Genomic DNA, 27,333 nt, shown 5'->3' with positions numbered 1-27,333 from the left:
CGGAAGGGCTTCGGTGCCTCCGGCAGCGACCCGGAAGTAACCCGGTTCTCGGGGCGGGAGGATACGAGCGGTTAGCGGCGACGTCCGACGGCACAGCTGTTTCCCCGACGATGGCGGGGACGGCGCTGAAGAGGCTGATGGCCGAGTACAAACGTGAGTCCGGGGCCGCCCTGCCGAGCCTCACGTCGGGGCGGCGCCCCTTCACCCTCCTCCCGGCCCCTGCCCTGCGCTCCGCCCCGGTCCGGCGTTGCTCCTTGAGGCCTGGGGGAGTGCGGGCAGCGGACGCCTCACCCCACGGGCCTGCCGGTTTGTTCACGGTCAGCAGGAGGGAGAAGGGGGGTCGGGGGACTGGTCTCAGGGGACTCGCCCTGCCTGCCGCCTCCTCCTAAGGAGGGCACGTTAAAGGACAGATGCCTACAGTTACATTCAGTTCTCGTTTTTTTTCTTTGCCCATTTTAGTAATTTGGGTAACTACCTAATCCCAGCCTTGCCCACATATAGTGAGAGGAGGGGAGGGAAGCCTAGCTGTGTAATGAGAAGTTTTTTTTTTTTTCCTCTCTTTAAATTTTTTAAAAATTGATTTCAGAGAGGAAGGGAGAGGGGGAGAGAGAGAGAATCATTGATCGGCTGCCTCCTGTACGCCCCTGTTGGGGATTGATCCCTCAACCCGGGCATGTGCCCTTGTCCTATAAGGAACCGGGAACCCTTCAGTCCGCAGGCCTACGCCGGACGCTTTATCCACTGAGCCAAACAGGCTAGGGCGGAAGATTTTATTATCTTACTGATTAGAGAGAAAGGAAGGGGGAGAGAGAAACATCAATCATAAGAGAGAATTGTTGATCAGCTTGCCGGCAACCTGGGCTTGTGTCCTGAACGGGAATCCTAAGGTGACATCCTGGTTCATGGATCGGTGCTAAACCACTGACCCACACCAGCTAGGCTGTACTGAAAAGTTAAAAAAAAAAAAAAAAAAAAAGTTTTAAGCCGAAACCGGTTTGGCTCAGTGGTAGAGCCTCTGCCTGCAGACTGAAGGGTCCCAGGTTTGATTCTGGTTAAGGGCATGTACATTGGTTGCGAGCACATCCCCAGTAGGGGGTGTGCAGGAGGCAGCTGGTCAATGTTTCTCTCTCATCGATGTTTCTAGCTCTCTATCTCTCTCCCTTCCTCTCTATAAAAAATCAATAAAATATATTAAAAAGAAAAGTTTTAAGAGAAAAAAACGTATTGTGACGAGTTTGAGGTGATTAGTCCAATACCTTTTACTTTCCCAGTGAGAGTTATTCTTTCATATGTGTTTTTATTACTAACACCACTTCATTTTATTTTATTTTATTTTATTTTATTTTATTTTATTTTATTTTAATATCCTTTCATTTTAGCTTGAAGTCCCTTTAATATTTCTTGTAACGTCTAATTGGTGGTGATGAACTCTTTTAGCTTTTGCTTGTCTCCTTCATTTCTGAATGGCCATTTTGCTGGGTAGAGTATTTTTGGTTGGCAGTTTTTTTCTTTTAGCCTTTTGAATATATCATGCCGCTCACTTTTGGCCTGCAAAGTTTTTGCTGAAATATCTGTTGGTACTCTTTATCTGACTCCTTATTGGTAGGAGACAGTCAATCAATGATTCTCTCATCTCTGTACACAAGAAGTGTTCTCTTGCTGCTTTTAAAACTCTTCTTGATTTAACTTTTGACACTTTAATTATAATGTGTCTGTGTGGGTTTCTCTTACTTGGAACTCTCTGAGCTTCCTGAATCTGGGTGTCTGTTTCTTCTCAGGGTTAGGAAAGTTTTCAGCCATTATTTCTTCACATAGGATTTCTCCCCTTTCCCTCTCCTCCAGGGAGAGCTATGATGGGAATGTTAATCCATTTGATGTCCCATAATTCCTTTAAACTGTCTTCACTTTTTTTAAAAGTTCTTTTTTGTTTTTACTGCTCTAATTGGGTGAGTTCCACTCCCTTGTCTTCAAGTTGACAAGTTTCTGCTTTATCTGGTCTGCTGTTATACTCCTCTAATATATTTTTATATTTTTCAGTCAATGAGATTTTTTTTTAAGCTCTGTGACTTCTGTTTGGTATTTCCTTTGTTTCCCATCTCATTGTTGAAGTTCTTACTTTGTTCTCTCTCTCACACACACACACACACACACACACACACACACCCGTTCGGCAAGCATCTTTTTGACCATTACTTTGAATTCATTATCAGGTACATTATCTCTATTTCATCAAGTTTTTTTTTTTTTTTTTTTTTTTTCCTGAAGTGTTATCTTGTTCTTTCATTTGCAGTATACTTCTGTTTCTTCATTTGCTTGTCCCTGTGTTGGTTTCCGTACAGTAGTTGAAACAACCACCTCTCCCTTCTTGAAGGCAAGTGGCCTCTTGTAGGAGAGGAACCTTGTCATTCAACCCTGTTTCAGCCCTTAGTTGTCTTTCACATTGTTGTGCTTGTCCAAGCCGTACCTGAATGTGTGCCAAGACCTGTCAGTGTCCTGAGGGAAGGGTCTCACCTCCTGGATTCAGGCTGGTTGTAAGCCAGACCCTCAGGCAGCAGCTTTTAAAAGAATGCAAATATATATATATATATATATAATCATGTGGGCTTGCAAGTATAAGCCTTGCTGTACACCAGAGCCAGTCTCTGGCTGGCAGTCATAGAGATCGTGGCTCCAGACAAGTATTGGGATGCCAGAAGAGTGTACACTCTTTTCTGGGTGATAGGGTGAGCTGGAGCAAGGCAGAGGGAGACTGCCAAGATGGTGTCCACAACCTATGTTCCTTGAGAGCAGCTGCGTAGGCCACTAAGTCTGGGCCAAACCTGGAGCCTGCCACTCAGGCTGAAGCTTCTGGACGATTGTGTAAGAAGCCGCCTTCGTGGAAAGACTGGAGGTGTATCTCAGTCCGCTATCTGGGGGTGCCCTGGGTAGCCTGCTAGTAATCATCTCTTTGATTGCCACGGTTTGTGGGACTAATAAGAAAGCAAGACACCCCCTACCCATTCCTAACACCACAACAAGGTGATCAAAGGGCAGCCCTTTGCAGCCACAAAAAGCCAGGGCACCACACATGTATAAAGCTCCCTCCCAGGAGACTCTGGCACTCTGGAGCTCTGCAGAGGGTGAGCATGATGCTAGCACTTGCCTTCTGAGGTCTCTGGAGAGGATTACAGTTTAATTAGAAGCCTGCCTCTCAGGCTGGGGTCATGATGATTTGTTAATAGGCCTCCTTCACAGAAAGCTCCTGGGCCTGTTGCCTCTTGCTGTGCTCTGCGGTTGGTAGCTGTTTAAAAAATCTTTCTCTGGCCCAGCTGGTGTGGCTCAGTGGTTGAGTGTTGATCTATGAACCACGGTGTCATGATTCAATCTCCAGTTGGGGTGTTCAGGAGACAGCCAGTCAGTGATTCTCTCTTATCATTGATGGGTTTATCTTTCACTTTCTCTCTTCCTCTCTGAAATCAAGAAAAATATATTTTAAAAAATAAATAAAATAAAAAATCTTTTTCTGTTGGTTACAGTCTAGAGGGCCCACCCTTGTAAGTCCCACTAGCCACCAGAGGTAGGTGATCTGGCACCATTCACAAATAGAGGTGTCATCTGGCAGCATTCACAAATATTGGGGTGCCAGACTGGGGTATGAGCTCTTTTCTGGGTGACACTGGTTATTATAGTCCCATGTGACCAGGAACATGGCTCCCTTGGCCTCCAGAACAGTGTTCAAGGGCAGTTGCAAAAATTGGGGCATCAGGCTCCCTTCCAGGAGATACAGGTGCTCCAGATTAGGGCCATTTTTTCCGTTTGCCCGATGCGTAGTTGTCTAGGTTGTTTTTTGTTTATCCTATATAATAAAGAGGCAGTATGCAAATTGAACCTCACACAATGGCCTTCCCATGTGGTCAAAGATGGTTGGCAGGGGTGGGCAGATGGTTGGCAGGGGAGTAATTAGGTATTGATCAGGCTGGCAGGGGAATGGTTAGGGTATGATTAGGTTGGCAGGCAGGTGAACGGTTGTGAGCCAGCAATCCCAGATTGCGAGAAGGTACAGGCTGGGCTGAGGGACACCCCTCTATCCACTGAGCCAACCGGTTTTGGCAAGTTCATATCTTTATACGTCACCATCCTCTCACTTTGATTTTAATTTGCATTTTCCTAATGATCAGTGACATTGAATATCATTTAATGTGTTTATATGCTATCCATAATATCTTTTTGAAGGTGTGTCTTGAGTTTTTTGCTCATGTTTAGTTATCTTTTTTATGAAGTTGTAAGAATTCTTCATATAATGTAACCTCTCCTGAGCATACAGCTGTCATATTCCTGTGTCCTCATGTAGTATCCCTTTGTGTCTGTGTCCTGCTCTCCTATAAGGACACCAATCAGATTACATTAGAGCCCATCCTAGCGACTTCATTTAACCTGAATCACTTCATTAGAAATGTAAGTTAATTTTCCTCCTCTTTGTTTTTCATTTTATACTGGAGACCCAAAGCACAAAATTCGTGCAAGTGTAGGCCTTCCGGCTGCCAGCACAGGCTTCCCTCTGGCACTCAGGACCCGGGCTTCCCTTGCAGCCCTGGCTTAGTCTGGAAGGACATCTGGTCTAATTAGTTTATTACACTTTCATTATTATAGACTAGAGGCCTGGTGCATAAAATTTGTGCATAGAGGGGGTTGCCTCAGCCCAGCCTGCACCCACTCAAATTGGGGACTCCTTTTACAATCTGTGACCGCTGGCTCCTATCCACTCACCTGCCTGCCTGCCTAATTGCCCCTAACTCTTCTGCCTGCCTGCCTGCCTGATCACCCACCTCTCTTCCTGCCTGATTGACCCTAACTGCCCTCTGCTGCCGGCCTGATTGAGCCTCCAACTACTCTCCCCTGCTGGCCTGATTGCCCCTAAATACCTCTGCCTGCCTGATCACCCCAAACTGCCCTTCCCCTGCTGGCCTGATCTCTTCCCAACTGCCCTCCTCTGCCGGCCAATTTGGTTCTGATTGGTAAGTTTCTATGCCAATTAGCATCAAAAGCTCTGCCTCCTCAGCAGGCATTGGCTCCTCACAGTTGACCAGGTTTGGCTCTGATTGGTTAGTTTCTATGTCAGTCAGCGTCCTAAGTTCCACCTCCTAGGCAGCCATTGGCTCCTTACATTTACTCAGATTTGGTTCTGATTGGCCAGTTTCTATGCCAGTCAGCATCTCTGGGCCTATCAATGGGTCTGATCAGCAAGGCGGTGTTGATCAGCAGCCCCAGTGGAGGCCTGGAGAGAAATGGAGGCAAGCTCTGATCAATGGCTGCCACAGAAGCTACGGATCAGATCCTGCCTCTCTGCAGGCATCTCTCTGGGCCTGATCCACAGCCACCTAGGTAGTCAGTGGTGGGTGGGGCACAGGCAGCGCCCCAGTCAGTGCTGGGTCCCCATGGCAACCCAGCACTGACCTCTGGTCTGGTCGAGCCTTTGGTCTTAATGATTGTTACTACTCTGTCTCTATTATATAGATGTCCTAGAGTTTATTCTGTGTTAGTGCATAGAGGTGTTTGTCGTTCCTTTTCACAACTGCAGGTATTCTCTAGGCAGATGTAACATGAGTTGACTGGTCCCCTATGGATAGTGTTGGAATTACTGTATTTCCAGGTTTTTTTTGCTATTATAAATGGTCCTGAAATGAATAGCTTTATGCATATATCTTATCTTATTTTTACCAGTATTTCTGTGTGATCGATTCTGAGACATGGGATTGCTGAGTTAAAGGTTAAATTTATATTTCATTTTGTGTGGCAACTATTTTTTTTTAGTATATGTGCTGCCGAAGCGAGCAGTGGCAGCTATTTTTTAAGCCACTTTTAAAAAATGCTTTTAATAATATTATTGAATAATCAGTGGCATGGTCTTTGCAAATTTCTCTGGCATTAAGAGTTTGTTTCTCTTTTGAAAGTTGTTTTTATCTGTAAATACAAAACTGTAGTGTGTGTGTGTGTGTGTGTGTGTGTGTGTGTGTGTGTGTATGTCTGTGTCTATGTGTGTGTAGTCCATAGCATTCCCTCTTAGTGAACTGGGTTACCGTAGTTTCGTACTGACCAGTAGATGGCGCTGTTGAATAAGAATGCTGGTGGGAAGGCTGCAGCATGTGGGCTGGTTCTCCAGCTACAGTTTAGACAACCCTTGGCTCTCTCCCTAAAGGGAGGGTGGCACAGAGGGAAGTTCCAAGGGGGAACTCCACAAATGAAGAAGAAAGCCAGCTCTTTTTGGTGTAAGCTCCTCCTTGAGAGTCCATGAAAATTATTGGTGTAATTATTTCTCTGTTTTGCTCTTAGGCATTCTTCTCCATTAACATTGACATTATCATCCCTCCAATCCCAGCCCCCTTGCTCCCCTTAGCAATTTATAACCCACCTATCTTAAACTGTTGTTTATTTCTTTGTGGTTATTTTTGTTTTTACAAAAATGTGATTTGACACACAAACTAGATGAGATTTCAGATGACTAGGTGTATAAAGCCTGGTGAGTTGGGTCCTAGGGTTGAAGAGATCCAGAGAGGGGCTGAGATAGTTAGGATCTGTCTTGCCAAATCCAACGGTCTCAGTCTCCCTGGTAATTAACCTCATTTGCACTTGGTTCTTCCCTCCTTGAAGTATTTATTTACTAAAGCACTTGGTGTTTGGAATTAACACTTAATTTGTGTTACTTCACTAGACTCCCCTAACATCTTCTGCTGTCCCTTCCTCTTCATCCTCAGTAACAGACTTGTTTCCTGGGTCACGGTTTGGCATTTTGAGTGAAATAATTTTTCCTTGTGTAGGACTCATTTATGGCAGAAAGTTAAGTGCTCCTGGTCACTTCCTACCAGATGGCAGTAGCATTCCCCAGTCACTGTGCAATCTAAAAATGACCCTTGTATTTCCAAATATTCCTTGGGAAATACTGCTCTGGAAAATCCCACCAGTCCCTGGGGGCTCTGTGCACTCCCCATGCAGTAACTCCCCACTTTCTGTCTCCAACATCCATCCTTCCTGGAGCTTCAGACTCATTCTCGGCTGCTTGCTAGTCACCTCTGCTTGTCTGTTTATTGATGTCTCTGCCTTCCCATGTTTAAGTGAGAAGCCTCCCATTCTAGTAATGGCGCCACCACTCACTCAGAGGTCTGGACTCCTCTTGTTTGTCCTCACATAGCACATCAGCTTTATCAGCAAGCCCTGCCACCTCTGTCTTCGGGCCATTCTTTACCACTTTCACAGTTGCCATTCTGGCCTAGGGCATCATCTTCCCAGTCAGAACTGTTGCAGTAACAGCTTTTAAAATTATCTACTGCTTGAAATATAATGGGACAAAGAAAAGTACAAGGAAGGACATTCAGCTTAGGGAGTTCTCAGAGACAGCATTACCAGCCAGGGGAAGTGAGAAGGGTGCCAGCCCTCTAGAACCCCATGGGGTGGCCCCCCATCCCTTGGCAGCTCTTCCTCACAGGAGAGTCTCCTCCTTGTTTAGCTTTACTTTTCCATCAAAGCATGCATTCTTTTCTTTTTTAATCTGAGGATTTAGGGTCATCAATTGCTCACTTGCTTAAGCTGGTATCCTCTGTCTCTTTAAGGAGCATGCCAAAATGTTAAATATCAAACTCCATAATTAATCCTGTGACATTTCACCTAGTATTTCCCCGTATTTTTCCAGAGGTGGATTCATAGGGGATTTGTTATAATTTGGTATAAGTTACTCTACATAGAAACATGTTGGTTGCTACTTAGAATCTGTAGCTCGTCTGAGTGATGACATCAGCAAGTGGGAAAAATGATTCTTAGACATGTCTCTTGATGCACATATATCTGTGTTTGTACTCCTACGAGGAGTTGCTGGGTCTTAGTAGGTAATAGCAACCTCATTTCCAAAATACAAACATACTCCCTCTGGCAGTGTGTTTTCGTTGCTCCTTATCAGTACAGACACTTCTTATTGTCAGTTTTCTAAATGAAGGGAGAGAGAGAGAGAGAGAGAGAGAGAGAGAGAGAGAGAGAGAGAGAGAGAGATGGAAACATCACTGATGAGAATCCCACACTGGGTATGCAGGGCATGTGCCCCGACCTGGAATCAAACCATGACCACCTGGTTCATAGATCCACGTTCAACCACTAAGCCACACCAGCTGGGCTGTGGCTTACCTTTTTACTCTCTTAAGTAATCTTTTGAATATTTTTTTTTAAAGAGATATCTTTTGACATCGAGATTCTTACCTTTAATGTTCTTAATTTTTTCAGTCTTTTCCTTTATGGTTAGTACTCCCTGGTTATTAACAGTATTATTAGTTTTACTAGAGCATGAAGATATTATCCTCTAGGACAGTGTTTCCCAAACTTTTGACATATGTGTACCCCTTCTATAATTTTCGTAACGCTGAGCACCCCTCGTACTCATGAGAACATAGAATTAGGCACAGCTAAGCACGGTGCAGTGCATATCCCCACCAAACTCCGGTGCAACGCGTACCCTCACCAAACTCTTCCCGTACCCCTGGGGGTACGCATACCACACTTTGGGAAACACTGCTCTAGGAGATTTATTGTTTTATATTTCATAAAACAACTGAAATTAATTTTGAGGGTGTCAACTTACTGAGATAAAATTTACATACATACAGTAAGACGCACCAACTTCAAATATACCATTCTTGGAGCTTAGGCAAGTATACACTGCTGTGTAGCCATCAGTACAATCCTGATACAGAACATTTCCACGACCCCAGAGAGTTCCCTTGTTCCTTTTGCTGTCCCCTCCCACTTCCCTGTAACCCTGGCCTCTGGCTGCACTTGATTTGCTTTCTATTACTATGGTCTTTCTTCTTCTAGAATTTCATATAAATAGGAGTCTTTCACTTAGTGTTCTGAGAGTAATTCATTTTTTTATATCTAGTCACAATTCTGTCTTTCTGCTAACCAGCCTCATCCAAGAGCCACCCAGGAGCCCACCCACAGTCACCTCATTAGAACAAAGACTCCTGTCACCCAGGGAGTTCAAGGGATTTAGGAGCCTTGTGTCAGGAACAAGGAGTTGGGCAGGACAGGAGCAGTGCCCAAATAGAACCAAAGATACTCCTGATTTTCTTATCACTTAGGAGTTTCCAAAGGTTTCAGGAGCACTGTGCCCAGGAGCTGGGAACAGAAACCAGCATATATTTATTATCTCACATGTCCCTTCTCTCTTTAAAAAAAACACATATTTATATATATATGTGTGTGTGTGTGTGTGTGTGTGTGTATATATATAAAATTGATTTTTTTTTTTTACAGAAAGGAAGAGAGAGGGATAGAGAGTTAGAAACATTGATGAGAGAGAATCATCGATCAGCTGCCTCTTGCACACACACACACCACCCCCCCCACCCCCCGGATGTGCCCACAACCAAGGTACGTGCTCTTGACTGGAATCGAACCTGGGACCCTTCAGTCCACAGGCTGACGCTTTATCTACTGAGCCAAACTGGTTTTGGTCCTTTTTTTCTTATATATTTTGTTTTTTGTACATAGTGCGAAATGGGTGGAAAGTTTTATTTTTTATTTTTAATAAAAATTTTCAAGTTTTTAAATTGATTTTTAGAGAGGAAGGCAGAAAGAGAGAGAAAGAAAAATATTGATGTGAGAGCGAAACATCTATCAGCCATTGCCTCCCCCTACCTGCCATACAGGGGACGGATCCCACAACCCAGGCATGTGCCCTGACTGGGAGTGGAACTGGCAACCTTTTGAGACAACACCCAGCCAATTGAACCACACTGTCAGGGCGAAGAGTTTCTTGTCTAAAGGTTAGCATCATTTGTGGGAAAGCCTGTCTCTGCCCTCTGTTCTGTAGTACTGTCTTCAGAGTCAATGGAGGGTCTGTATTTCCATGAGCCCGTTTCTGGTTGTGCTCTGTCCTATTCCATTGATTTATGGAACTCTGTGCCAGCATCACAATGCACATACTGTAGTTTTAGGATAAGTCTTGAGAGTTCTCAATTTATTGTTTTTAAAGATTGTCTTGGTTATTCTTGGTCGTTTGCATTTTCATGTATCTTTAGAATAGTCTTGTCAAATTCAAACAAGAAAACATGTTGGTATTTTGGCTGAGGTTATATTGAACTAAAAGATTCATTTTGCAAAAGGTAACTATATAATAATGAGGGTTTTGTTTTTTTTTTTAATCCTCGAGTATGATACTCTTCTTTAATAAGTTCTTTTCATCTATTACAGATCTTGCACATCTTTAAAAAAAACTATTTTTAGCCCCAGCCAGTTTGGCTTAGTGGTTGGAATGTCTGTTAGTTGAGGGCTGAAGGATCCTGGGTTCGATTCTAGTCAAGGGCATGTATCTTGGTAGCAGGCTTGAACCCTGGCCCTGGTTGGGGGCATGTGCAGAAGGCAATTAATTGTCTCTCTCACATTGATTTTCCTCTCTCTCTCCCTCTCTCCTTCTCTCTCTTTCTCCCTCCCTCTCCCCTCCCTCCCTTCCACCTTCTACTCTGTCTAAAAATCAATGAAAAAAAATCTCCTCGGGTGAGGATTAACAACAATTTATTTTTATATGTTTTCCATTATTATTGGATCATTTTTAATACTTCTCTTTTCTAACTTGCTAATATATAGAAATATAGCTCATACTTTTTCTAGTAATTTTTTTTAGGTTCCTTTGGACTTTCTATGTATATTGGCATAGCATCTGTGACTAATGACACGTTATTTTTTCTTTTCCAGTCCTTAAGCCTGTTTATTTAGCAGGGATTTGTTAATTTTATGTCTCTTTAAAAACCAATGTTTGGCCAGGCAGGCGTGGCTCAGTGGTTGAGCGTCAACCAATGAACCAGAAGGTCACAGTTCAATTCCTAGTCAGGGCACATTCCCAGGTTGTGGGCTCTAGCCCTGGTGTGGGGTGTGTAGGAGGCGGCCGACCAATGATTTTCTCTCATCATTGATATTTCTATCTCTCACTCTCCTTCCTCTCTGTAATCAATAAAAATATATTAAAAAACAAGTAATGTTTTGTCTTATAGCTCTTCTGTTTACATGTTTCTTACTCTTTTAGTGGTTTCCTCAGCCCAAATGGGGCATGCATTTTGGCCTGCTTCCTTACTCCTGTTTGCCACCATATTGCCCATGATTTTTCATCTTCTCATATTTCTGGATTTGTTCACTGGGAGGCCAGGAGTTAAAATGATATTTTTTAGTGGCAGCTTCTAAGTCGCAGAGCTGGGCCTCACGTTTTCAACAACTACATAATAATTTTAAATTGCTGAGCAGTGCTGCTGTTGACTTATTTCTTGGTGTTTCTGCTGTCAGTGCTGAAGGCTGATACTCTGGAATAGGACGTCTATGGGGCTCATAGACTGCAGTGAGAGAGGCTGGCAGCTCGTCTGTGCAGTGCTGGGTGTACTTGATTCTGAGGCAAGCTTTTGAAGCCTCAGTTCTCCTCACATCTCTAGTTTGTCTTAGAGTGACAGGAGATACTTTTCAGTTGGAAAATAATATCCTGTGTTTCCAGCAGGAGTATTTTGGAAAGACAGTTAACTCCTTTTGTTTGTTTCTTCATCTATAGAATGAAAGGGTTTCTAGCTCTAAAATTCTACCTTTTTTGCTGGATTAAAGAATTATTCACTATAGTCTTTATCAGAAGTGTAACTGAGCAGTCATTCACTTTGTACAAAGAATTTTGATCTGCTAATATTATAATATACAATTTATAGTTTATATAGTTTTTACAGTTTTGTTAAAATGCCAACAATAATATTCATTCTGTTTCATAATGGTTTTACTTTTTAATTTTATAGAATTAACACTGAATCCTCCAGAAGGAATCGTGGCAGGTGAGGCACTAAAGTTAACCTTTTTCTAATTTACTTTTAATAGCCAAAGCTGCCTTCAAAGTGACAACGTGGCTATTTTCTTTTTCTGCAGGTCCCATGAATGAAGAGAATTTTTTTGAATGGGAGGCATTAATCATGTAAGTTAATCCTATGTGTTGTTAGTCTTTAAGACTTTACTGGAGCAGAAACCGGTTTGTTTCAGTGGATAGAGTGTCGGCCTGTGGACTGAAGGGTCCCAGGTTTGATTCCGGTCAAGGGCATGTACCTTGGTTGCGGCCACATCCCCAGTGGGGGGTGTACAGGAAGCAGCTGATTGATGATGTTTCTCTATCATCGATGTTTCTGGCTCTCTATCCCTCCTCCCTTCCTCTCTGTAAAAAAAATCAATTAGATATGGATATAGATATATAGATATATAGATATATAGATATAAAGACTTTACTGGAAATTAGACCTGCACATCATGTTTGGCAGTACAACTCTGCCTACAAGTGTTGATCAGATAAAAGGCTAATGTGTCTGAAATTTAGCTCTTCTCTAGTCTGATAATCTGAAGGCGGAAAACAACACAAACATTTATCTATTAGAAATGAAAGTATTTTCTTAGCACTACCAGTAAAAGGTTTAGTAAGCATTATATATTTGTAGCGTTTTAAAGTAGATGTTGAATGGTCTGTGTTGTGCTGAATTAGCTTCAAACAGCATGGGTGGCTTTGGTTTCAAGAACTTCTGAGAGCCAAGGCTTTGAGGTTGAAAAGGCTCCTTCGTGTGGGGATGCGCACCAGGACTGGTCTTCCCTCTGCTCTCCTTCTGTGTGCCTTGTCTGGCCTTCCATGGTCCCTGACTGGGAGACATGCTCAGTTCTCCTGAGATGACCTGTGGGGTTCCTACCAGTATAGAAAGACTGTAACTGGGTTTCATGTACAGTGATGTTGCTTAAACAGCAACAAAAAGACCTCTGCTTCTAGAGTCTTCTATGGCTCTATGACCCAGGCTCTTTGCTTGCCTTCTTAACCTTAGATGTACAATTTTTGGGCTATTCTTAGACTTGGGGTATTTCAAGAAAATGTGGCCCGGTAATATTGAGGTATTTGAGATTTATAATCAGTCCTCGGTTTTCTCATGAAATGAGGTCTTCACCTAGCTAGGAAGTTTTCCCATTGGATGCAGTGCCCTAATGGGAAGAGACTGGGAGAAGCTTGAAACTGCTGCAGCAGATGTGAACTCTTGACTTCAGGATGTTATTTTAAATGTAATCAGACTTTCTGATTTTCCTGGTGCTTATATGACATTAGTTCCTAATATTTACATATTAGTTTGAGAAACAAGTTGCTGCTGTTATCTGTGAGGTTAGATTAAAATGTGAAAATTGATGTGAAGATAAGTTTTTTGATAAGCAAAAATGAATAAACACTATCCAGAGACAATATAACATGCTAACGTTTCTGATCATTTGTAATATCTTCATTGCTTGGTCCATGATACCCATAGTTTCCCTGTGTTCCCGTGTTTCTGGCATGAGCATGCCTTTGCAGTGTGTATTTGTAACTGAATTATGTCTTTCACCCCACAGCATGAGCTCCGGGTCAGCAATGACCTACATCCAATGGAATACTGTACTCATGTTAGTGTAGCTGTTTGTATTTTTACAGAAACAAGATATTACACTGTAGGAACTTGTTCTTTAACCTGCTTTTCTCATTTACTGTATCACATGCATTCCTTTGTGTTAACACAGACACATACACATACACCAGGCAGCAGGCCTGGTTGTAGGGACAGAATTTTGGAAGTCCCTCTGAGTGCAGAGGTTTATGGGCACCTGATAGGCCTTTTGTGTCGTATGCGCAGCTCAGGAGACTATTTAGAAGCCCTTAAAGGGACACATGAGCCTCTCACTATGGGTTTTTGATAGTGTTTATTGTTTAAAAATCTGTTAGGGTAACTATTACTAATTTTAGATAAACAGTATAAAATTAAATCAATATTATGAAAACCTGTCTTAAAAAGTAATTAGAACTATTTTTTAGGTAGAGCACTTCTGTGTTTGAATAAGGCTTTTGCTTTAATGTGGAATTCCCCTGCTTCAGGATCTTGTGAGTATGTGGGTTTTGGTCCTGTTCCAGATCCTTTCACAAACAAGAGGCCGTTCACCAGTGTGCTTAAAACATCTATTAAGGAATTAACTGTCCTCCCATTGATTCGGCTCACCCTCCTGTCTTGGCAGACAGCTGGCTGAGTTTCTCCACTTAGTGATAGGATTTCTTTTCTTTCTTTTTATTCTTAGACTGTTTCTAGAGTTTGTCCCATACCCCAGTGTTTGTAAAAGTCATGTTTGTCTCATTTTCCAGAGTTTGCAGCTTACCTTCAGAGCTTCCATCTCAGATGTGCCGGGAAGAAAACATCTTTTCACATGTCCCAGACACACAACACTGAGAGCCTGTTCTTAGGGTTCTTCTTCACAGACACAGGCATAGTAGGGGTGACCCTGAACCTCCACCCTGAAAGAACAAGACTGGGGGACTGGGGTGGGCACAACAAATTAATGAACAAGGAGTAATTAAATAAGATCACTGCTGCCCGTTGTCTGGTCAGTAGCGGGGAATACCTCTGGTGACTTTCTGCAGAGCTTTGTTAGAGTTGGAACCTATACTCAGTAAGAAGTGCGGGCAGGGGCTTCCTATCAGACTGAGGGAGTGTGCCTGCAGGGCATAGGGCTGCCATGGCTTTATGGTCTTGGGCCAGTCACTCTGCCTCTCTTACTTTCACTTACCTAGATCAAAACAAAGAGGTTCAGCACCCTTTTTCCCCTTTATTTAATGTTTTTAATTGATTTTTTTTTTTTTTTTTTTTTTGAGAAAGAGAAGGGAGATCTATTAGTTGTCTTCTTATGCACCCCAACCCGCAACCTACATATGTGCCCTGACCAGGGATCAAACCCACAACCTTTGGGTATATGGGACGACGCTCCAACCAGCTGAGCCACTTGGCCAGGGCTTTAGCATCCATGAACTAGTGTCTTCATGTTCCAGGGTCTGGCTGCATGACCTCTTTGGCCCCTGGCTATGGGTGTGGGGAGCTGTCTGAGGTCCTTAATTGTGGAGGTTGGACGTACACTTTCTTTGCAGCCCTGTAGTAGGGTACAGGACATCTATTATGTTCTCAATGGCTGGAAAAAGCATTAAGTTCCTAGGAATTTTGCCACGTTGTTTCTGTCCTTCCCCAGCATTCTTGAAGTAGTTGGCAGTGGTGACCTCCCTGCCTGGTCCATGGCCTAGCTGCCGTCCCCTCTCCCGACCAGGGGGATTGATTGGCTGTGATAAAATGACATGGACTTCCTCTTCCTGAATGGCTGGGGACCCTTTGCTGACTACCCTCATGTTAGTATGGCACTTTTGGGTCCAAGCTGGGTCACAACCGTGGGTGCAAGGATTCCCAGGCTGTTTGCTTCTCCTAGGTCTGGGCTTGACTTACATTAGGTGTGAACATTATGGTCACAGTAGCCACCTTTACATTAGGCTTTCTTGTTGACAGAAGAGTATCATAGAGCTTCTCTCATGGGTGTTGTGCTACTAAAACAGACCCGAGACATTAAGATAGATGCATATAATTTGTATTGTATGTTCTCTAACCGAACAGTCCCAACCCCAAGAATTTCTTCAATAGGAGAGGCTATCAAGGTCTCAGTATGAGCCCTGGCTGGCATGGCTCAATGGTTAGAGTGTTGGCCTAAACGCCAGCAGGACGCAATTTCAATTCCCAGTCAAGGACATGTATCTGGGTTGCAGTAATATGGACACGTCATTGTCCAATATAATTTACAGATCATCTATACAGTGGGATGCCATGTGGCTCAGGAGAGGCTCAGGCAGAATCCACATACTGGCCTAGAGATGTGTCCACAGTGGCTATGGAGAGGAAGAAGCAAAGTATGTAACAACAGGTCTAGACCAGTGTTGTCCCCCTTTCTCCCCCCCCCCCATCTCCCAGGGGACATTTGGCAATGTCTGGAGACATTTTTGGTAGTCACAACTTAGGGGTAAGGGGAGCTCCCCTACTGGCATCTAGTGGGGCACTGCTAAACACCCACAGGGCACAGGATGGCCTCTCACAGGACGGGCTGTCTGGCCCAGGATGCAGTGCTGAGGACGAGAAATCCTGGTATGGCTGAGCTGTTCCCCCAGTGTAAAATTTTTTACAGCTTTGTTGAGATGTAATTTATATACCCTAGTTCTCTTGTAAATTAAGTATCAATATATAAGAGATTTTTAGTCATCACAATCCAGTTTTATTTATTTATTTTTAAAATAAATATATTTTATTGATTTTTTTTTTTTACAGGGAGGAAGGGAGAGAGATAAAGAGCAACATCGATGAAAGAGAAACCGTACACTCCCTACTGGGGATGTGCCCGAAACCAAGTACATGTCCTTGACCAGAATCGAACCTGGGACCTTTCAGTCCGCAGGCTGACTCTCTATCCACTGAGCCAAACCGGTTTCGGCCACAATCCAGTTTTAGAACATTTCCCATTTGCAGTCCGTTCCCATCCTCATCTCCGCTTCAGGCAGCTCTGCTCTTCTCTCTGCCTTAATAGATTTGCCTTTTCTGGACTTCTCCTGCAAATGGAATCATAAAATACCTTGTCTTTTGTATCTGGCCTCTGGTACTCAGTGTACTGCATAGATTGCATTCCTCTGTGTCACAGTGTCAGTGGTTCCTCCCTTTTTGTTGCTGAGTCGTGTACCGCTGTGTGATGGCCCCATCTGAAGTGTCTGCATATGTTTGGGCTATAGTGCTGCTGTGACTGTGTGGACATCCTTTTCTGTTTCTTTTGGTTCGATACGCAGGAGTGGAGTTGCTGAAGGATAGAATAAATCTGTGTTTGACAGTTTAAGAAACAAACTGTTTTCCACAGTAGCTCACTCATCATTTTATATTCCTACCAGCCGCAGGTGAGGGTCTTCATTTCTCTCCTCTCCCTGCACACACACTTAGTGTTGTCTGGTGTGAAGTGGGATCTCATTGTGGAATTTGTCTGCTTTTCTTGAGGACTAGATGTGTTGACTGGTTTGTACTGCAGTGCCCCTCAGGGGGACCCGCCTGGAAATGGAAGGTGTTATGAAGCAGTGTGCCTTCCTTTTTATGCTTCAGGTGGTTATGTCTTTGGGGCATAACCGACCTTAGTAATCCAGTTCAAGTTTAAGTTCTAATGAATGGGTTTACAATCTTTATTATTTAAACCCTTGTCACATGTATGAGACATTGTGATCGTGCGCTGTGACAAACCTGAAAAAGGGAACAGTGAAAACAGCTTCTCCACCACCTGCCCCAGCTGGAGAGCCACGTGGGCTGTGGTGCTAGGACATGCCCACGGGCAGGTGGCTCACACTGGGCACGCCTGGCTGCACAGGTGACCGGTTGTTATGGATGGAGCAGAATTGGGGTGCCAGGACTCCAGGAGGAAGCAGCAGGCAGCTGTCCCTCAGGCAGAGTAGACACTGTGAACAGTGGTCAGGGTTAGACCTCCATGCTGCTCTCAGTATTTGCTCCTGAGCATCTAACTCACCTGAGCTAGTAGTCAGAGTGGAGCGATTTGGAACAATTTCCTTAATAGAGTGCAGCGTGGGTATTTTGCTTTAATACTCGTCTCAACAAATAAATAAGTACCTATCTCAGAGCTCTGAAATAATTTAGGCCATTATTTTAATTAATAAGATAAAAATAATTTTCAGGCTTTGAAGAATGTATAGTTGCCTCAGAAATATAAAATGTTTTGCTTCCTTGGTTTTTCTTGTACATTTTTTCCCCTGAAGATTTTCAGATGAGGCATTGAGTGAAGAAGGGACGCTATCACTTCTTTATTGCCTGGAGTATGGCATTAAAACTTGTCCAAAAATAATACTAATTATGTCTCTCTGTCTTGCTTCAGGAATTCACTCGCTAGTGTTTTCCATCAGTCAGCTGGCATGCCACTGCCCACATGGGCCCAGCTGTGGGCTTGTCCCCGGCCCAGGACCTCTGGAAGAGAAAGGAACCCTGGTTTTAAACCAGTAGCGAACCAGAGCATTTGAAAGTCACTTTGATATTTAAGATGTGGGAACACTTTAGGAAATGTTTGTTCGTGTTTCTGAGGCTGCACACGATCCAGTGGATTTTTTATTTTAAAGAAAGCTCTATTATGAGAAACAAAGAACTGTTATCAGAGTATTGAGCAAGTACCATTCAGCTCATTCCAAAAACATTACCCAGACATTTTTTTCCTCTCCTAAGGAGGTGCCAGAAAGAGTGGAGCACTGGCACACATTCCTGACATAGTAACACTGTTGCTTTTAAAGATAATATCTCTGTTTGCCCAGCCTCTGAGTTAGCAGTTTGAACTGCTCTACTGTTAACTCCGGACTGAACTGACTTCAGACCTTGACCAAGTCATTTCATCCTTGGCTATCCCCTCTCTGCTTAAGTGAAAGCAGCACTTCCTGAGAGCCTTTTTCAGAAGGACATATGGAATAAGGACAGAGGGGCACTCTGTCTGCTTTGAGGTCTTCTGGAAAAACGGCGGGGGCCCATCGAAAATCTCGCATGTGTGGTCTGCTGACCTGTGTGCAGAAAGAAGGGCTTCCAGGGCACCGCTCAGGAAGAGCACAGCTCCTGGTGGCGGCGGCCTGCAGCCCTTCCCCTGCAGCTTCGCTGGCCACCTCTCTCCCAGGAGCCCACCCCATTCCTGCCTCCTCCTGTGGCTTTCCTGTCCTGGTTTCAGGCCAAGGCTCTGGGCGCTGTTATGCAGTGACACCCTCCAGAACAAAGTACCTATTCACTGTGGCTTCCCTAAGTAGCAAGGACACAGTTTTCAGAATCAAGATTAGCCTCTTCCATTGAAAACCAGTATTATATGAAACGCTGAAGGGTATTCTTTAACAAGAGGAAGAAGAAGAAAGGTAAAGACAAAAATTATGAACAAAGTGACAACAAATACATATCTTTCAACAAGTGAGTCTAAAAACCAAGTGAATAAAAAGTCTGAACAGAATAAACTGGTGAATATAATAGGATCCAGGAGCATAGAAAGGGAGTGGACTAACAATTCTTGGGGGGGCGGGAAGGGGTGTGAGGGGTGTGGGAAGAGATGACAAAAATCGTACGCCTATGGATGAGGGGGGGGGGAAGAGGGTGGCGTGGGAAATGTGTGGAGGGGTGGGAAATGGGTGGAGGGGAGCTATGAGAGGAAAAAAGGAACAACTGTAATAATCTGAACAATAAAGATTTATTAGTAATATATATATATATATATACACACATATATATAAAGAAAATATTTAGCTCCACCGAACACTTCTTGTGTTCCTGTTTTGAACATTTTACCGCAGCCCAGCCTCCAGGCTGGTGACTCTGTCCTGGCCTCCACTATGGTGGTGTCTTTGAAAGCCCGTAGGGCTGGCACCAAATGAAAATAAAGCTCTTTTCTTCGGCCTCCCTCCCTCCCTTCCTTCCTTCAAATATGTCTTAAAATTGATTTTAGGAGAGCAGGGAGAAAGAGAAACATCTATGTGAGAGAGAAACATTGATCCCTCCCGCTCACACTGTGATCTGGGACTGAATCCTCAACCTATGCATGTGCCCCAACCTGAAATTGAACTGGCAACTGGGACAGTGCTCACCCAACCGAGCCACACCAGCCAGGGCTAAAGTTCTGTTCTTTTTGAAATTTTTTTCTATTTCCTTTAATTGTAGAGATAAGTGTTGTTTCTAATATTTGCAGATCTACATACATTTTTAAAATTTCACTGAATAAAAATAATTTTATCAAGATTTAAAATAAATTTATACTTTAAAAAGACAATTTTAAAATGTATGTAGATTGTTTTAGAATAAAGATATTTTAATTTTTTCCCCTGTGCTGTATCTTATATTTATTTTGAGAAACAGCAGGTCTCCTGTGTTGAACTGCTTCTGCAGTGGCCAAGGCTTTTGTCCTTGTGATGGCACTCACTATACTGTAGAATAAACATGCTAGGCTCATTGCTTAGAGAGAGATAGGTGTTGCTAAAGAGACATCCTCTCGGTTCACAGGAATAGAATGGAATTTCTTTTCTTCCTTTTTTTTAATTTATTGATTTTTTACAGAGAAGAAGAGAGAGGGACAGAGAGTTAGAAACATTGATGAGAGAGAATCATTGATCAGCTGCCTCTTGCACACCCCCCATTAGGGATGTGCCCGCAACCAAGGTACATGCCCTTGACCGGAATCGAACCTGGGACCCTTCAGTCTGCAGGCCGATGCTCTATCTACTGAGCCAAATCGGTTTTGGCTGGAATTTCTTTTCTTATTGAGTTAATGGGTCATACCCAAAGTGGTTGCTGCAGTGATAGTGTTTAATTGTTTAGCAATTCTGTTTTCTATAAAAATTTACATAGGAAAAATGGTCTGAAATCTGTTAAAGCTACTCTAATGTAGCTTTTATAAACGACATTGGTATGGGGTGGAGGAGTTCATCTCTTTTAAGTTTCAAGCTGGTGGCTCTCACTTCTCCTCTCCTGTCGGCCATGGTATTGTACATTGATCAAGAGAGTGTTCATTTATATGCATAGAGTTTTAAAATGTGAGAGGACTTCTGAAGTGGTTTAGTCTGTTTCTGCTACTTTCCACCTGAGGAGTTGGTAAACCCAGGCAAACAGGTATGCACGTGCCTGGTGACATTGAGTGCTTAGGTGACCGTGTAAGTGCAGGGTGTGGTCTGCAGGTCAGGGCTTGCTTGCAACACTGCTGCACGTGTGCATACCTGGCCTTCTATAGGGAGCCTGGCAGGGACCACACGTATGCTCTTTACCTGTTTCTGGAAGGTTAGAAAAACTACTTCTGAGGCTCATTTAAAAATTAAAAATTCCCTTTGGAACAACTCTCAACCCCTCATTTATTTACTACAATAGAATCTTGCTCTAACATGTGCCATCATTTTTATCTTTCTCCTAAAATGTAATTGAATCACATATACAGAAAAGCACAGTCCTCAGGGTCTTTCATTGCTGGCCTTAGTTGTTTTCTCTAATCCTATGATGATAAAGGTTCTGTGGCCCTACTGTTACCTCTATTAGTGTAAAAACTACCTGTAACTTCGTCTTTGTGCTTGTACCTAAGATTTAAACCAGGTTGGAACGCTACAATGAGATAGGATTTTCCATTCAGAAAAAGAACCAACTTACCATTAGTATTTAGATAATCTTTTCATGTGCAATTAAGCAAAAATCTCTTGAACTCATTTCTAAAGTGTGGTAGACACTGAAAAAATTTCCTTCAAGTTCTGTGTATTTTATATCTTTCAGGGGCCCAGAAGACACTTGCTTTGAGTTTGGTGTTTTTCCTGCCATCCTGAGTTTCCCACTGGATTACCCATTGAGTCCCCCAAAGATGAGATTCACCTGTGAGATGTTTCATCCCAACAGTGAGTACTTGGGAAGTTGTGTTAGTGGTTCCAGGAGGACCCAGAGTGACTGCGTGAAAGGCAGTGTCAGTGAGTGAAACGGACCACCGAAAACATTTTTTATGTTCTGAATCTTAGCAAGTTAACCCTTTGCACTTCGAACCATTCTGGACATTGGCTACCAGCTACTCGACGCTACTTTGCGGCGGAAACGTGCGTTGAATTAACTCAATTCCCCGTAATCACTAATAAACTGCAATGTCCCCCCCTGAGAGGGGACATCCGAGTGATATGCTAGAATTCCGATGTCCCCTGAGAGGGGGCAGCGGAGTGCAAAAGGTTAATCATGGTGGTATTGACAGCATTGTGGCTTCAGTTTAGAAGGACAGTTTAATGTAGATAAAAGTATAAGTTATCACCAAGAGAAATCCAGTGCCTTTTTAAAAATACTTAATTTCAGTTGTCTTTGTCCTAGCCATGTGAACATTTTTCAGGGATTTAATGGTAGAATTATTGTGAACAATCCTGATTATGTGAGACTAGTAGTCCTGCGCACGAATCTGTGTGCCAGGAGCTCTCTGCAGGGCCTGGCCTTCCGCGCCCGCTACCCAGAGGCTCTCCACGGCACAGAGGCCCATCTGCAGCTGGGCGCAGAGCGCTTGCCTCATCACCAGGGCAACAACGAAACAAGCATTCCGTCAGGCTGCTCACGCTGCCAACTCTTAGTGCTCCCCCCCAGGACTGGGGGACTCTGGCAGGGCTGAGGGTACTGGGCGCCACCATCTTCATGATGGAGTGATGGTTAATTTGCATATTGCCCTTTTATTAGATAGGATATTTTTGTGAAATATTTGATTGCCAAAAGCCTTTCATTTACTCCTTTTGGATATAATATTTTTAAAAAAACAACCATATGATGGTGGAATTGTCCCATAATGACTAGAACTGGACAGATCAGCCTAGAGCCCCTTCAGGGGGTGAGCAGTGACCTGAGGGGCCCATATAGGCCTACCAGGACCTTGTGGATGGGAGCGTGTGGAGGAGAACTTGGCACTTGGGGCTCAGGTTGTGTTCCAGTTGTGCAGACACCCCGCTCTCTGTCTGCACCTCCTGCTCCTGCCTCTGTGGGGCCAGATCCATACTGGGTTACTGACCCGGTTATTGCTCACCTGGTGTGTTCTGGCCCCTGCAGTCTACCCTGATGGCAGAGTCTGCATTTCCATCCTCCATGCTCCGGGTGACGACCCCATGGGCTACGAGAGCAGTGCCGAGAGGTGGAGCCCCGTGCAGAGCGTGGAGAAGATCCTCCTGTCGGTGGTGAGCATGCTGGCAGGTGAGGAAAGCCTTGGCCACTGTGGGCTCGCTGCTAGTAGAGGAAGCCACATAGCTCAGTGGCTGTGCCTCCTCCGCATTTCATCCTCGTCTTCATTTTTTAAAAAAATATATTTTTATTGATTTTTTTACAGAGAGGTAGAGAGAGGGAAAGAGAGTTTAGAAACATCAATGAGAGAGAATCATGGATCAGCTGCCTCTTGCACACCCCCTACTGGGGATGTGCCCGCAACCAAGTTACATGCCCTTGACCAGAATCGAACCTGGGACCTTTCAGTCCGCAGGCCAACGCTCTATCCACTGAGCCATACCGGTTTCGGCTCATCCTCATCTTCATAATTCAGCTTTATTGTTTTTGATGAGTTTATATATATGCTTTTCTGCTTTTTCGTTTCATGTTATTTGTATACACGGTTCCAAGCGTAATTCTTCCTGTGTTTCTAACCCGAGTGCCTGGGCACTGGGGTGCTGTCTTTGGGGATAGGAACCCAGAGGGAGCATAATTTGTGGACGGGAACAGTTTGGGGTATGAGTGTCCACCCTCCAGTGCTTGTCCAGAGCCATTCATCTGAGGGTGGGTTGTGGAAGTGAGGATATGGGATCATCTGTTGGTAACGGGTAGGACAAAGGGGATAATGGAGAAAAGGGCACATAGAAAGAGAGGGGTCCTCGCAGGAGTGAGGAGAGTGGTCTGGAAAACTAGGAGGAAATGGAGGCATGTCAGAAGGAGAAAGTTGACGGTGCTGTAGGGAGGTCCCAGCTGGAGGCCAGCCTGAGGGGCCACTGGGTTTGGGCTGTTGGAGGTCCTCAGCTGACTGCTTGGGATTCAGTGAAGTCCAGGAACCTGAAGTCAAGAATTTCAGTGTATGTGTGTGTTTTTGTTTGTTTGTTTGTTGTTGTTTTAAAGAATAGTTTATTGATTTTTAGAGAAGGGATGAAAGGAGAAAGAGGGAGAGAGAAATATCTGTGTGAGAACACATCATCAATCAGCTGCCTCCTGCACGCTCCTTACCAGGGATCAAGCCTGCAACCTGGGCATGTGCCCTGACCAGGAATCGAACCAGTGACCTCTTGGTGCATGGGACGATGCCCAAACAACTGAACCACACCAGCATGCGTGTTTTAAGCTGGAGACTCTCCATTCTCACATGAGCGAACAGAATCAGACAAAAGGTGTCTGAAGACGAGAGACAGGCAGTGACTTGGCTATCTTCAGATGTCAGCTCTAAGTTCTACTATTGTAAATGTTTTTGCTCTAAATTATTTTCCTTTTTTGAGAGGTTTTAATGTATTCTTTATACACTCCTCTCGGAATGCCAGTCCCCTGCTCTGAGCTGCTTTTCCAGCACCGTCACTGCCTGCACTTAGTCTGGCCAGGCTGTCTCCTGTTCAACTGTGTGGTCTGTCTCAGTGCTGCTCTAGGAGACTATGGTTCTTGGGCGTCTGTGAGCCATTGGGGCACTGGAATTTCCTCGGGCAGAGGCTGTGGGCAGGAATTGGAGGCTGGCTCTGTCTATGCTTGGCTGTTCCCTGAAGTCTGGCTCAAACAGGGGTCCCCTAAGTGCCACATTCTCTGAGAAGCCTGCGTACTCCCAGTCATCCTGCCTTCTGCTGTCCTGTTCTCCCCTTTGTAGCACTTAGCTTGAAATGAGGCATTTGTGGGTCCATGAGAGGGTGTCTCTGAAAGGGCCCAGGTCACTGGGTCCTCTGCATAGCCAGTGTCCGGAAGGAGGCCTCCCACACAAGAGCTGGTGAGGAAGGGTTTGCTGAATAATGGAAGAAGGGGAGGACAGTGCTATTGGTTGAAGAGTCACAGACACTGTGGCAGCTGAGAGCAGGGGGGCTAGATGGGAGGGAGCAGCCTGGGGCCATGCTGAGCTCAGAACTGTGCTCCTTGTCCTATTGGCCTCTAGGCAGCCTTCTCTGCTCTGATCTGGTTGCTTCTCAGTTCTACATGGTGGTGACTACCTATACCTCTGTCACTGCTGGTTCCCTGTCTCCTTCCCACAGGCCCTGGCTGCGCCTCTGTGTGTCTGCTGATTCTAGCCTGGGGCCAGGTGTCACATGGGCTCAAAGTCCATGTAGGGCCACATCTGCCTGGCCCTGTACTCTGATAATTGCTAGGGGGAGCTGTGCTGAGAAGGGCTCCGAGAGAAATGTCTGCACAGAGCAAGCCCTGAAGGAATAAGCTGGCGGGTGGGTGGTCTGTGACTCACTCTCTGGGCACTCCGCAGGTCATGTGCCAGTCCTATGTGTTAAGTGAGGTCAGTGGCTTCTGTGGGCACATTTAAGATGCTCAGAAGGTAGGAGTCATGAGAATGGATCTTGCCCCGAGATGTGTCTCTCCACTGACCTCACACCTCTTCTCAGGGGAGGGACTGTTGTTTGTTCCATATATATATATTATTGATTTTTTTACAGAGAGGAAGAGACAGCGAGATATATATATATATATATATATATATATATATATATATATATATATAAATAAATAATTGATTTTTTACAGAGAGGAAGAGACAGTGATAGAGAGTTAGAAACACTGATGAGAAAGAAACATCGATCAGCTGCCTCCTGTACACCCCCCACTGGGGATGTGCCTGCAACCAAGGTTCATGCCCTTGACCGGAATCAAACTTGGGACCCTTCAGTTTGCAGGCTGACGCTCTATCCACTGAGCCAAACCAGATTTTTCCCCCCAGCATTTCAGTCGTCAGCATCTCTTATTTCTGGGACACATCTTGGGAGTGTAATGAATATCTTGTCAATTCAGACCTCACTTTAGGAGCCCCTTTCATGTGGACACGTCTGCCTTCTCTTCCAGAGCCCAATGACGAAAGTGGAGCTAATGTGGATGCTTCCAAAATGTGGCGGGATGACCGAGAGCAGTTTTACAAGATCGCCAAGCAGATTGTGCAGAAGTCTCTGGGGCTCTAAGGCCTCGCCCATGTGTGTGCCAAATACACCACCAGGCCGTCTCCCGTGTTTCTCCAGGACATTGGGTGACAGTGACACTCTGTGCGGGTACCAAAAAAGGCAAGCTTGTAGATCTGCAGCTCTGGTCTTCTTTTCCACCCCTCACCCCAAACGGGCTTCTCTTCTGAAATTACAGCTCACGTAGGATAATGACAGTTGGATGCAGCTTTAGAGTGTTCCCAGCAAGGTGGTTCAGGTAGATTGTCAAAGCTGTCACCACTACCTCTCCCAGCTGAAGCGCCTGCAAACCCAACAGTTAGTGGCTTCCCTTCCCTCCTGAGTGCTGAGGGGGTATGTGCTGGCCTCCTCAGGACTGGAGCCAAGGCCAAGGGCAGGGCTGGGTGTCTGTGGTCCCTCTGGCTCCTGTGTGCCCCACGAGCAGTGCGCAGCTGTTTCAGTGTGTTGTGTTTTACAAGCAGGTGTTTTTCTTATAATCTCATCACATCTTTTTCTTTTGTTGTGTATTACAAACTGTCACACTTAGTAATACATTATTTCAGGAAATAAATACTTTTCTAAATGTGGATGACTGAACAGTGGGCACCTGGGGAAGCTCACTGCTTCCACACAGACTGACGATCTTTCTTGATCACATTTATCAAAGATGACAGTCATTTCTTAGTAATACAGAAAAACATGGGACTGAAAGTTTTAGTCACAGTTTCTTCTGAATCTATAGGAGTTTACTTTTTCCAGTCTCAAAACCCGGGAGTTCTAGGCTTTTGCACATTGTGGTTGCAGCAGGAAGTTGGACTTATTGGGACAAAATTATTCTTTGTAACTTGGAAGGGATCTTTTGTTAGTGCAGAGCAGAGGCGTGCCTTATCTCCAAATTTGACCTGTGCTCACTTGTGGAAGTGTGGCACGCGGGGTCCTGGCCCCCGTGGATTATAGTGGATTATAGTCAGTCTTCTCCAGAATGAACAGCTCAGAAGCATGATGCTGGGTGCATTATGAGCAATAACAGATCTGTTGCTTGCAGAATCACACATTCAGCCTGTTTCACACAGGTTACATTTAAATAAGTATTTCTATTTTTAAAATAATGGATGGCCTTCAAGACAGAATAGATCTTACTTTACTTTGTCCCTTCCTCCCCTTTCATGATGTGTCTGGTGGGCAGTTGTGTTTGTTTTACTGCCACCTCACACATCATTTCTTGGGTTGACAAATACTGGCTAAGGGGGCTCTGTATTGGGCTTCACTGGAAACCAGATTCTCTCCTCAGAAGGGCATCTTTTAAGATTTGGAATTTAGTACAAGGTCTTGTATTTGGAAGGGGAGGGAAAGAGGTGTTGCAGCTAAATAGTATTTGTAGGCCCATTTGCCAGAGGCAGAGCCCTCTCCACAGAGAGGGAAAGAGTGTGGGGATGTGATCTGTGGACATGGCTGGAGAGTGGGCATTGCAGCCACATTAGCAGGTGGCCATGGGGGCTTCCAAGAAATCTGGAGGAAGAAGAGAGATTGTCTCTTTTCAAAACAAAGTATTTTTATTAATTTGTATTTATTAAATGGAAAGAGAATCCCCTGGTTAAAAATAAAGTTATATATTTTCCCCATTCTGCAGTGTATTTTTATTTGTCACATCTATACTAATAAAGGGATAATATGCTAATTAGACTGGACATCCTTCTGGACAAAGTCATGGTGGTGGGTGCTGAGGCAGAGGCAGTTAGGGGGCTACTGGGCCGCCAGGGGAGGGCAGTTAAGGGCATTAGACAGGCAGGCAGGTGAGTGGTTAGGAGTCAGTCCTGGATTGCGAGAGTGATATCTGACTGCTGGTTTAG

The 27,333-nt window shown here is 44.4% G+C and overlaps 1 protein-coding gene across 2 annotated transcripts; it reads left to right on the top strand.

Annotated features, from left to right (window-relative positions):
- On the top strand, positions 1 to 27,105 carry UBE2G2 (ubiquitin conjugating enzyme E2 G2). 2 transcript variants are annotated; one of them, XM_084873759.1, is made up of 7 exons: positions 31 to 153; positions 11,784 to 11,819; positions 11,911 to 11,956; positions 13,850 to 13,915; positions 21,141 to 21,259; positions 22,431 to 22,571; positions 25,395 to 27,105. In XM_084873759.1, the coding sequence occupies exons 5-7, from the start codon at positions 21,226 to 21,228 to the stop codon at positions 25,505 to 25,507; spliced, it is 288 nt and encodes a 95-aa protein (XP_084729885.1). In that variant the 5' UTR covers positions 31 to 153; positions 11,784 to 11,819; positions 11,911 to 11,956; positions 13,850 to 13,915; positions 21,141 to 21,225; the 3' UTR covers positions 25,508 to 27,105. The 2 variants fall into 2 exon arrangements, with proteins under 2 accessions (XP_084729884.1, XP_084729885.1); XM_084873758.1 differs by lacking the exon at positions 13,850 to 13,915 and having other exon boundaries at positions 1 to 153.
- Positions 27,106 to 27,333: the final 228 nt, after the last annotated feature.

This window comes from Pipistrellus hanaki, assembly GCF_964339955.1.
Source record: "Pipistrellus hanaki genome assembly, chromosome: 2".
In the NCBI taxonomy this organism is placed as follows: Eukaryota; Metazoa; Chordata; class Mammalia; order Chiroptera; family Vespertilionidae; genus Pipistrellus; species Pipistrellus hanaki.
Note: the sequence above shows the minus strand (reverse complement) of the source record. Positions and strands in the feature narration are given on the sequence as shown.